Source organism: Priapulus caudatus, unplaced genomic scaffold (genome assembly GCF_000485595.1).
Source record: "Priapulus caudatus unplaced genomic scaffold, Priapulus_caudatus-5.0.1 Scaffold443, whole genome shotgun sequence".
Lineage (NCBI taxonomy): Eukaryota > Metazoa > Priapulida > Priapulimorpha > Priapulimorphida > Priapulidae > Priapulus > Priapulus caudatus.
This window is the reverse complement of record NW_014577504.1, coordinates 227205-237995: the sequence shown is the minus strand read 5'-3', so window position 1 is coordinate 237995 and position 10791 is coordinate 227205. Positions and strand designations below refer to the sequence as shown.

At 53.1% G+C, this 10791-nt stretch overlaps 1 protein-coding gene across 1 annotated transcript in view; it reads right to left on the bottom strand.

Moving 5' to 3' along the window:
• Positions 1-8231: 8231 nt before the first annotated feature.
• Positions 8232-10791, bottom strand: part of LOC106810466 — a 4076-nt gene continuing 1516 nt past the window's right edge. Inside the window, exons 2-3 of the mRNA XM_014813843.1 lie at positions 9839-10086; positions 8232-8944 (exon numbers count right to left, since the gene is read on the bottom strand). Of these exons, the coding sequence (XP_014669329.1) occupies positions 8741-8944; positions 9839-10086 (452 nt within the window). The 3' untranslated portion in view covers positions 8232-8740. The remainder of the gene's footprint in view (positions 8945-9838; positions 10087-10791) is intronic.

The following is a 10791-nucleotide window of genomic DNA, read 5'->3' as shown; positions in this document are numbered from 1 at the left end:
ATGACGACGACAACGCAATGCTGGAATAACCGATGCAGCGCCGACCGGACGGATAATGCCGAAGATGATAATCACACCTATCCTACCTTTGTCATCTAGCGTGACCTATGCTTCAACGTAGAAAGTACATTTCGCCATGAAATCATTAGGCCTGTTGAGTATATTCTAATCTTTTGCTTCTAACTATAATTATAAGTATTGTATCCTCTCTCGCTTCGAAAGTTAGACAGCACGCCCTAAACGCGTCACTGTAATTAGAACATATGCGAACAATTCTCCTCAAGCCAAATGCCCCATTCAGCAAGAACAAAGGCGCCCAGTTTGTCAAGCCAAATGTGGGCCCAATGTAAAAATGACATCAGTCGACGTCCAGGCCAGGCCATAACGATTCGTTGGTGAAATCGGTTGGTGAGCTGCACCACGGCGCGCGACAAAGATCTCACATGCCAATTTGATCCACGTGAAACTGTGCTGGCCGGTAGAGTGATATGATTGCCTTGCCAGTTTCACGCTGCTTAGTGGCTCGCGCTGCGCGAGACAGCGACACTCTGGTCCTCGCGGAAAAACCGAGAGGAAGCCCAGTACTAAGTAGCAGTTGGAAGGCCAGCCAAGGCGAAGATGCCCTATAGCAAAAGAAGTTTGACTAAGGTTAACACGAAGAGCCTAGACGTGAGAGGAGTGTTTTTTAATTCTTTATTTAGATAACTCCCTATGCGCCTCGCTGTGCTGTGAGATGACTCTGAGCGGTCCGCTGTCAGAATACCCCGATGAAAGGATTGTGGATCTGATCATTAAACGCCAACGAATTGCTCCACAAATTTGCCACATCAGTGCATTAATAAAACAAAAATGATCGACATTGACAGATTAGGCTAAAATATTTAGTCTTTCTTTTGGGTTTTTTGTTCTTGTCGTTCGAGTTTCGGACAACGAGGCCGCCCGCCCACCTATACCTGCCCTACGTGAACTAACCGCGTTTTATAAACAAGCCAGCGAGTTATACACTCTGACAACTAACAATGATAACGTTTAAAAACAGACAGAGGCCCCAAGATACTGCGCTGCGTAATACATTTACGTGAACTGTTGATAAGTCTTATTTATCCCGTATCGTATGTCGTATTTTGCATGTTTGTATTTTAGAACATGATGATGAGTCAGCAGACTCGCAGCCCAAGATCCTGTCATACCTCCCAAATGCCATTCGCCCAAACAGAAATCTTTGGTTGGCGGATACACCGATGGCCCACACGCACAGTACACACACACCACACACACTACAACACAACACACACACACACACACACACCACACACACACACACACACACACACCATCACACACACACCCATGCGCACACACGCACGCCACACACACCACACATTTCCACACACCACACACACCGCACGCACCGGCACACACGCACGCAGACACGGCACGCCACTACACTGCACAGCACACACCACACGCACACGCACACACACACAGCACGCCCGCGGCGCGCCACGCCCCCGACGCACGGCCCAGCCGACGGTCGCAGCACTCACTCACGAACACACCAACACGCACGCACACATCACACACACACACACACCGACACACACCCAACACACACACACACACAACACACACACACAACACACACACGCAACAACTGCACGACGACACGACACCAGGTTCACAAGCACAGGAGGAGCACGACAGCGACACGACACGCACGCGCAACACGCACGACCACAGCACACCAACCCAGCCATCACACCGCACGCACGGCGCCACACACCGCACGCGACACGCCCACGCACGCGCACGCACGCCACACACACCACCGCACACGCACGACGCACACACACACACACGCGCGCGCCAGCCCACGCCCAGCGCCGACGCTACCCGCGCTTACACACTCACCACACCACCCACAGCGCACGCCACGCGCGCCAAACACACACACAACACACTACACAGAACAGCAGCCGCCGACACACAACTCACAACGCACACCACCCACCACAGCCCACATCAAGTCACATTTATCGGATCAACCGCCCTACGCACCACACGCACACACACACACCACACACACGACACAACACAGCACCACACCATCTTCACCGCGACCGCCACCGCGCACGACACGCTACCGCCACACACACCCACATACGCACGCGCCGCGCGCGGGGGAGCGAGCACACGCCGGCGCGCCGCACCACACACCACACACACGCGCCCGCGCGAACACACACACACACAACGCGCCGGCACACACACACAACACACACATATACTACCCGTATACTCTCCCTAGATATATATATACCACGCTCACCTACTCACCACCTTACATACTCCCCTATATATTCCCACCCTACGTCGCCTAGTCATACTTCCCTATAATAACTCTATCTACATAGAACCTACTAAGAGCCGCTTATCACACTCGCTTACCGCGCAACATGCGCCGGAGTAGACGGCTGGAAGCGGTGGCCTCTGTTTAGTGCTTCTTAGGCAGCTCGCTAGAGGCACCTATATTCGTGTGTCTCAGCCTTACGAGTTGATGTTGATTATCATTATTCGACTATGTCTAATTGCGGACGATGTCGAACCGTGAAATTATCAGTTGCAAACAAGACCTCGTGCTCGAGGAGAATTGTCTTATTTCGGTCACGTCCTGTCGAGCGTGGCCTCCTAATTATATCTATTACATAAACTTCCCCCCATTTAGTCTATGCCGCCGACTTCCCCGTGCGCTCTGGACAGACAGTGAGCTTCAGCTGTCAGCGGCCTCAGGCGTTGTATGTGCCGTCGCCCCCCCGCCGTTACTCCCCCGGCTTCCCCCCATCCCGCGCGCCACGAGCTGTTTTGGCCTCACAATGGCTCCCCCCCTCCGCCCCTCGCTCACTCCTTCACGCACCTCTCCCCACCGCCCTCTCCCGCCGCCCTTCTTCCCCCCTCCTCTCTTCCCCCCGCCCCGGTTCTCGGCTGCAACTCTCAGGACTCCACCCAGTGACGCCCCCCCCTCCGAAACAACCATGTGACACAACACCCGCGTTGCGTCCAGATTGTGGCAGCTCTGTGCCAGCTTGCTCTCATCCTGCCGAGCTCGACGCCTTCTCTAGCCTTGACCCCGCGCCTCAATCGCTACTTTCATTCGGGCCTCCCGACGTGAGTCCCCCACGCCCTCGCGCTGTAGCCGTAGCAGCTCCTAAGTTAGCAGAACAAGTATATTGCAGCTACAGCCAGGTGTTAGCCCTTGCCATTACCTGGCCTCCCCGTCTCCCGTATACTCAGCGCCCGTTTCGTCAGTGGCATAATATCGAGCTCGTACCTACGTTTGTGCCATTCGCTGATATAGAGAGTATAGCTATGCGCACTCCTATTAGCCCTTATTACTATATTGCTCCATCGGCGCGCGGCATGCCTCTCTGCCTACGGCGATCCTAGACTCTCAACTGGTCTCGCCCCCGTTCCTGCGCCGGGTACTCATCCGTTCCCGCGCTTTGGCTCTTTCTTGCGCGATTTTCTTGTCCTTGCTTTCCGCCTGTTCTCACGTTCGGGGCGTTCGCGAACGAATTGATAATGGTGAACCCATCTCCGGTGCATGGTGCCGCCCAGCCCACCACGCGGCGCAGCAAACGAGTGTCGCTCAGTCCATGCTCAGCACTGTACGGCCCAAGCTCTCCCGTCCCCCTCCTTCGCCACTGTTTCCTCTCGAGCGATCCGCTGCGACGGTCCGGCTCCGCGCTGACCAGATGCATGAGTCCTGGGACTTAGCTAGCTGGGTTCTACATGCAGGTCCAATTTTGGGTCAGCGCGTCAGCACTTTACTTTCACCTGGTACCTGACTATTGCCTCATCCACCTATTGGCTCACTCATCCTCTATCACTTGAACCTGTATTACTTTAGGCCGATCTGTCCCCTGACTTTCGCTTGGCGTACTCCTATGTCCACTAACAAGCCAATTACCTTGCCGTTATATATATATCCGTCATGATGAGCCTTCATCCATTATTATATATTACGTTCGCACAAATGCGACGGGCGGAACAATCTGTCGCCCACCCCCACTCCTTCCTCCGAGCGGGCGCATACTCTTACCATGGCTTTAACTACTGCAAACTAACCAACGAATAGAGACCGAAGCGGCGGCAGAGCAAACACCTGCAAACAGAGACCCGAAGCCGCCAAAACAACACTGCCCTCACTCTTCTGCACCGTCTCCTACTTCATCCCTCCGCCAAGCTTAGGGATCCTCCTTCCTCATATCAGGCCAGTGGCGAGCTGCTACTTATTGGGCGGCGGCCCCGCCCCCGCCCCGCCCGCCATCCCGCCGCCACGAGCCCGCAACACCCCCACAAGCCTCCCTCCTCCCCACCCGCCTCCCCTCGCCGGCGCCCTCCCCTCCCCCCACAGCTTCTCACCCTCCACTCACCATTATTCCGCTCGCTACTCTCTCTCTCTCTACCCCAGCCCTGCAGCTATGCTCTACTTGTGTGTGCGCTCTCGTTATTTCGACCGCCCCGCTGCGCACCGCGCTTGATATTGGGCCTCCATCCCCGCTTCACTCCCCCCTTCGCCGCCGCCCCCGCCCGCCCTGGTCCCCCTCCGGGTCTACGCTCTCACAACACCTCTCCTCCCGTCCTCACTCCCCCCCTCCCACTCACTCAGCGGCTGCTCTTCTCCTCCCTTCGCAGCCGCCCCCTTGTCAGCCCATTGACCCCCCACTACAAGCACGCCCTGTGCCCCATGAGGATGCCCGGCCGCAGCAGTGTAGTCTCCATTGAGAGGCCGAGGACGACATCTCGCCTCATGATGTCCCGCGCTATCTCTCCACATAATCAGCCCCCCGCGCTTCACTCTCTCTCGCTTCTCTCCCTCTCTACTTCCATACCTCTCTCCCTCCTCCTTTCCCTCCCCTCGCCTCCGTCTCTCTCCATCTTACTCCTCCTCCCTCCAATTACTTAGCTCCCCGATTTACACGCGATATTCTGTCGAGACCCTATAACGCCCGCATGATGTCGATTGACCCTTCTGTCTTTTTCTCTGTAATACTCAGTGGCGTCCACGCCATGTCCCCGCAACCCGCGCACTTTAGTGTGCGAAACCCGCCTTTTTTTCCTGCGCCCCCGTCGCCTCCGCCCATCTTCCCCATCCCGGCCTTACGATTTATGGTACACTAACCATCGCGCTACTAAACCGGCGGCCCGCGACTATCCACCTCGTGTCTGTCGTCTATATAGCGCGATAGATGCGGCGGCGGGAAAAATATCAGCCCTCCGGCCTTCGTAGCTAATTGCGTCGGCCGGCTTTGTGGCTATGGACTGAAGTGAATTGCGATTGCCGGGGCGAGAGCAAACTATTGAACATGAAAAAAATAGCAGCCTGTCTTCTGAATCACTGGCATAATTGGTTTTACCAGTGCGAGCGACCATCGGCTTCGCCGCTCCGACTAGTATAGAATCTATTATTGCCAGGCAAAACAACTACCATTCTCATCGCCATCCGCATACGATGCCCGCGGCGGTAAATACGCTTACTCGAGCCCCGGCGTCATCGCTCTTAGAAAGTTCAGGTATAATATGGAAGCAGGGGCCGAGCCGAGTCTCCGCTCAGCGCCGGGTAAATGGACAGCGCCGTGGTTAATATGCTAGTCGCGCTGCAAAACACGGTGTCTTTTGGACCACCTTCCCACTTCTGACTCCTGCCTGCCCACATCCAACCGGTGCCGCGTTTACTGCCAATTAACCGCCACGATCCTAATCTACTACCTGCCTGCCAACACTGCGCGATTCCGTACTCATGTTGGATTTCCATACTCCGTTGGTGTGTGTGGTACGAAAAGTGAACTTCGCTTAAGAAGCGATACGTTCTCTGTAGCAGTACAATAGGCAGGAAGGAGGGGTGGTCGACAGAGAAAGGAAAACGTGAAAGGGGCCCGCGCACGGCCCAAAATATCCGTTGCTTGGCTTGCCGTTGTAATACAATACCGACGCGTGCGTCAGGAACAGTCTCCGCTGACAGTGTGCATGTGCCTCCAATTAGCCGAACTAGCGGACCAGCCCCACATAAAACGTGGATAGCTGGTGCTCGCTTGGTAGGCCTTGTCCCTGACAACTATTGTCGCCGTACAACAAGGAACTTTAAGCAGGTACGACGGTGGACGCGAAGCAGATAGTAATCGGTCTCATCGGCGAAGCAACAATAAGGCAACGTTCGGGCGCAGAAGTAAGAGGGAGCATCACTGGCGAGTTACCTTCCTCCATCCCATCCGCGACGAGTACGGGCGCAGATCCTGGTGTCTTACGCACATGTCGCTTACCGATGCACAAACCTCAGGTCTGAGTAGACTCTTTGCAGCGACACATCTTCCGCTACTGTGCTTTTTTTTAAACTTCTCCCTACCACGCAGTTGCAAAACTCCGGGTCGCGGCCAGGCCCTATGAACAATCGCTGTCGCTGAGAGTCGCCTGGCTTGTTGACACTTCTAGCAGAGCCCGAAGGGTAAACATCAACTCTGCCGGGCCCGATTGGGCTAGTGTCCCTCGTGTTCGCCGTGCCGCATGTGGTGTTCGCCTTGTCATCGCTAACATCGCCCAGGTGCCACATTTTCTTCCTCTAAGTAGAACACCGATGTGATGTATTCGCACATCATTTGGTGCATGATTCTGACATGTGAAGCCAGACCCCACAATCATATAAAATGGAGTGTGTTATTATGCGTTTATATCACTGACACCAACCGCCGAGCGAGATGCCTTGCTTAATAAGTATTCTTCCGCCTGAATTAATATTACGCTAGCGCCGCCAAAGGATCTGGTCATTTGGCGTTGCGTAGGTCCCGAGTACTTGCCCCATATAGAGACGAATATAGCATCACTTCGCATTGCGCCAGCGTGGAACCGCCGGTATAGACCGCCCAGACCCGGTTTCGTTCACAGATAATAGACTGTGTTTAACACAATCGCTTTAACGTACGTCATTCGGACCACCAACGATTGTGTTTGTTTTGGTAGCCTTGAAGGCTCACCGACGCGTAGCATATATTAATACTAGGAGTGGGTACAGGCCATTTGTTAATATCTACCGCGCAGGCCATGTGCTGCCGTTGCAGGTTGCCGTACCGTTGGCGTGCGTGCGCGATGCTGTGGTTCGTGTTGCGGCGCATATGTTGTACCTACTCCGCTGACTAGATCTATTATATCTAGGTATATTATAGTCTTTCTGCGACTCGACAACCTGCCTTGTGTGTGGTGGAGTGCCCCCTGTTACTGTGATGTGCTGTCGCCCTGTCGCTGTGGTGGGTGCCCGCGTGCCCCGCCGGCGCGCTTTGGTGGCCGATGTGCGGCGCGGAGGTCGCGCGTTCTGTGTGTCGGTCGTGCGACGGGGGGCGGTGTGTGTCCGGCTGCAGGTTGTCGGTGCTGCTGTGTCTAGGCGACGGCCGCGTCCGCGCGTGTGGCGTGCCCGCGCCCCACTGCGCTGGAGCGGGGGCGGCCGCTCCGCTCACCACGCCGCGGGGCCCGCGCTCACGGGTGCCCCGTCGGCACGGCTCCCCTTGCTGCCCGCTCCAGGGCCGCCTGGCCTAGCGGTAACTGCTCCGGTGCGTGTCCGTCGGGACGCCCTTGGCCAGCTGGCTCGTGAAGCTGCTGCTGCCCGGTGCCCGCGCGACGCCCGGTGCACCGGCCCTGTCTGTGGCCTGCGCGTTTTGTGTCGCCGGGTCAGGCCGCCGCCACCCATCTCGCCTTGCCGGGTGGTGTGTGTGTGTTGTGTGACGTAGTGCTGGTGTTCGCGTGAGCACGTGTAATGTGGCCTCCGTACGCCCGGTCTCGGACGGACGTTATCATCGTTGTCGTCGTCAACGTTATCATCGTTGTCGTCGTCAACGTTGTCATTGTTGACCTTCTTATCGTCTCAACAAAGGGTGCAAGGTTTATGCCCTGTTGGCCCTGTAGACCCAGTTGGTCTACACCCATATTTGTTTGTCATTTTCACTTCTCTTAATATATTTTGTAAGGTCACGCACGAGTAAAGAACTAAGTAACTAAATCACGGACCTCCTAAATGTCGTATCGCACTCTAAATATTCACGCTAATACGCTCACTGTCGAGGCCTTTCATGATCCACGTTTGACTTTAGACTTTGACCTTCTATGACGCGACCAGCAGCTCTACACACAGAAAAACTCCCACAGCATAACATTAAAAGCGATACGCCCTTTGTGAAGTATGACATTTGATTTTATTATTATAGCGAAACGTGAGTTTAATTATGGACATCAAATTATTGACAATCAATTTCGCACTGATCTAAAGAGGTTTAGTCGTAAATGCATCCATGGATTCGATCTCAGTGATTTCATTTATAGAGATGTTCGTTTAGAAATGCAATGTTCAGTAGATTAATGGGACCAGTTTCACACGATAGATTGCGCGAATATATTTCTCATACTGTTTACCGTTTACGAATAAGTCTAAATACGGAGTTACACATTCAAACATTTTCAGCAACAATGATCTTACACTGGGCGTCCTATTCGAAAGGGTTCAATTGAACGGTAAATGAACATGCACCGTCACATAAAGCGTACGAACACGAACAGAACCGCTCCAAGCTAAATGTTTTCCGCCATATATCTCTCTTTTTATTCCATTTCAGGAATGAATGGTTCACCGCCACGCAATTCATTAACTGTAGATGTCTGCGACCCCCTCCCCCACCCCGGCGCGCGTTCTCCGCCCCCGCTATTGCTGGGTCTCGTCCCAATAGTCCTGGTAGGTGTCCACGAGGCTTGCTAGACGGGCGAGGACGTCGCTAGAGACCGTGTTCGCCTGCGAGCCGACGTAGAAGTACCGACGCTGACCCCATCCGGGGCTCGTCTTAGTCGCAATCGTCGACGCGCTGTCTGTACTCCCCCCCGGAAGTGACGTCTTAGCCTCGACGCTTTCCTGTCAACAACGTAAACAAATCGATAAGCTTTTTCTACGTCTAGAAACTTTATGTTGTTTTTTCAAACGTTTTGATTTTTTAATAATTAAACTGGATTAGTTAGAGACGCTGTCGTCAAGGCGTGTAATTTGATCGCTATTAAGCGCGTGAATTAAAATTTTCGTCTAAAATGAATATCGCCCACGCGCGTGCCCATCAACCTATTGAAGTCACGCGGGAGTTAATCGCTGTGGTCGGGGCGTCGCGCGGGTTAGAACAATAGAAGCGATTTACACAAACTTCCCTGCAAACGGATTCATGTTCACTGCCACGGGCGGCCGATACATTTTGCGTTTCGTGTTTAATTATCGTAATTATTCGCGTGAACGTCGCACGTCGTGATTACAGGACTGCCGTTTCTGTTACCTATTCATTCAGCTTCAGGCAAATACGTCGCAAATCAATGCGACCAACGAACAGAGACGTTTGCCACACGAAGAAGCCGTTTTCGTTATACGTTTGTTAATTTGAAGCGAAGTCACCTGACGCTGGGAAGACCTATGAGATTTCCCGCGGCGGACCTTTAGAGTGTACACACCACGAGTATTACAAATTTAAAGTCACCTGATTTCAACAAATGAAATTTCACTAACGGAAAATAACGCGACAGAAGTCGTGAGTAGTTATCGAAGATATCTTAAAAAACATATTTTTTTTCTAGGGAGAGAGAGAGAAAGAGAGAGAACGCGAGCAAGAGAAAGAAAGAGAAACATATTACAGGTGCATTTCGGTTTGACGATCTAATTTCGCAACATTTCTGTATAATAATTATAGGCAGCATTTCTTCTCTCTCGCTCAGCCCCTCACCCCCATCCCACGCCACCCCACGCCACCCCGACTTCAAAATTACGTACAGAGTTTTCGACTTTAGGTGGTTGGGCCACCAGCGTCGGGATGCGCTGATGCAAGGAATCAACTCTAGATGGTCCCTCGGCACAGTAGCTTTCGAGGGCTCTCAAGTCGCAGCGACGCAGGCAGCACTCTTCGACTATACCGCTCGGCTTCGTTCTCTTCTGTAACGGCCCCGTGACGTCGGCGAAATTGACGTCGGCGTTTTCTGTCGCGTCACCACTCCTGAGATACCTCGGTTCGTACGCTATCACTGAAACATGCGTTAGCGGAATAGAAGAGTAGTTACTAGTACTAGTAGTACTTTAGTGTACAATTAGCCAAACGTGCTGACATATGATGCTCTCTTATTCGCAATCCCACGATTGTTGTCTGTTCCGTATGCAAACGCTACGTGTGTTGCCAAGTGCTGCTCTTTTATCCGTAACCCCATGAATGTTGCGCGTCTCACTTTTGTCTATAGGCAACGTATGCGATAAACCCTTCATTTTACTCTCTGATCGACCTATCTGTCTTAACGAGATCGCCTCGCCTTACTACGATATTGCTGCTAGATCGGTCATTATCAACCAGTTAGTATGTGAACGCGCGCGTTTGCGCCCCAAAATGTCAACTTTGAGTCACTTCGTTACTGAACATTGTTTTAGAACGTTTCATCTCGGCGTTAAACTGAAGCGCTTAAACCTCGCTGAACCAAGCTGAAACTGCCTGTCAAACCCGTGAGGTGGATAGGGTCAATCAAGTACCAAAGACGATGGCGACAATAAGTCAAGGCCACTCCATCTAGTTCATGTTCTTTCTCGTTCTTTCCCCCGCTCTCTCTTCGTGTGTGTGTGTGTCTCTCTGCCACGCTTTATCTCTCTCTTTTTTGTCTGGCGCTCTCGTTCTCTCATTTTCACTCTCTCTCTCTCTCTCTCTCTCTCTCTCTCTCTCTCTCTCTCTCTCTCTCTCCCTCTCT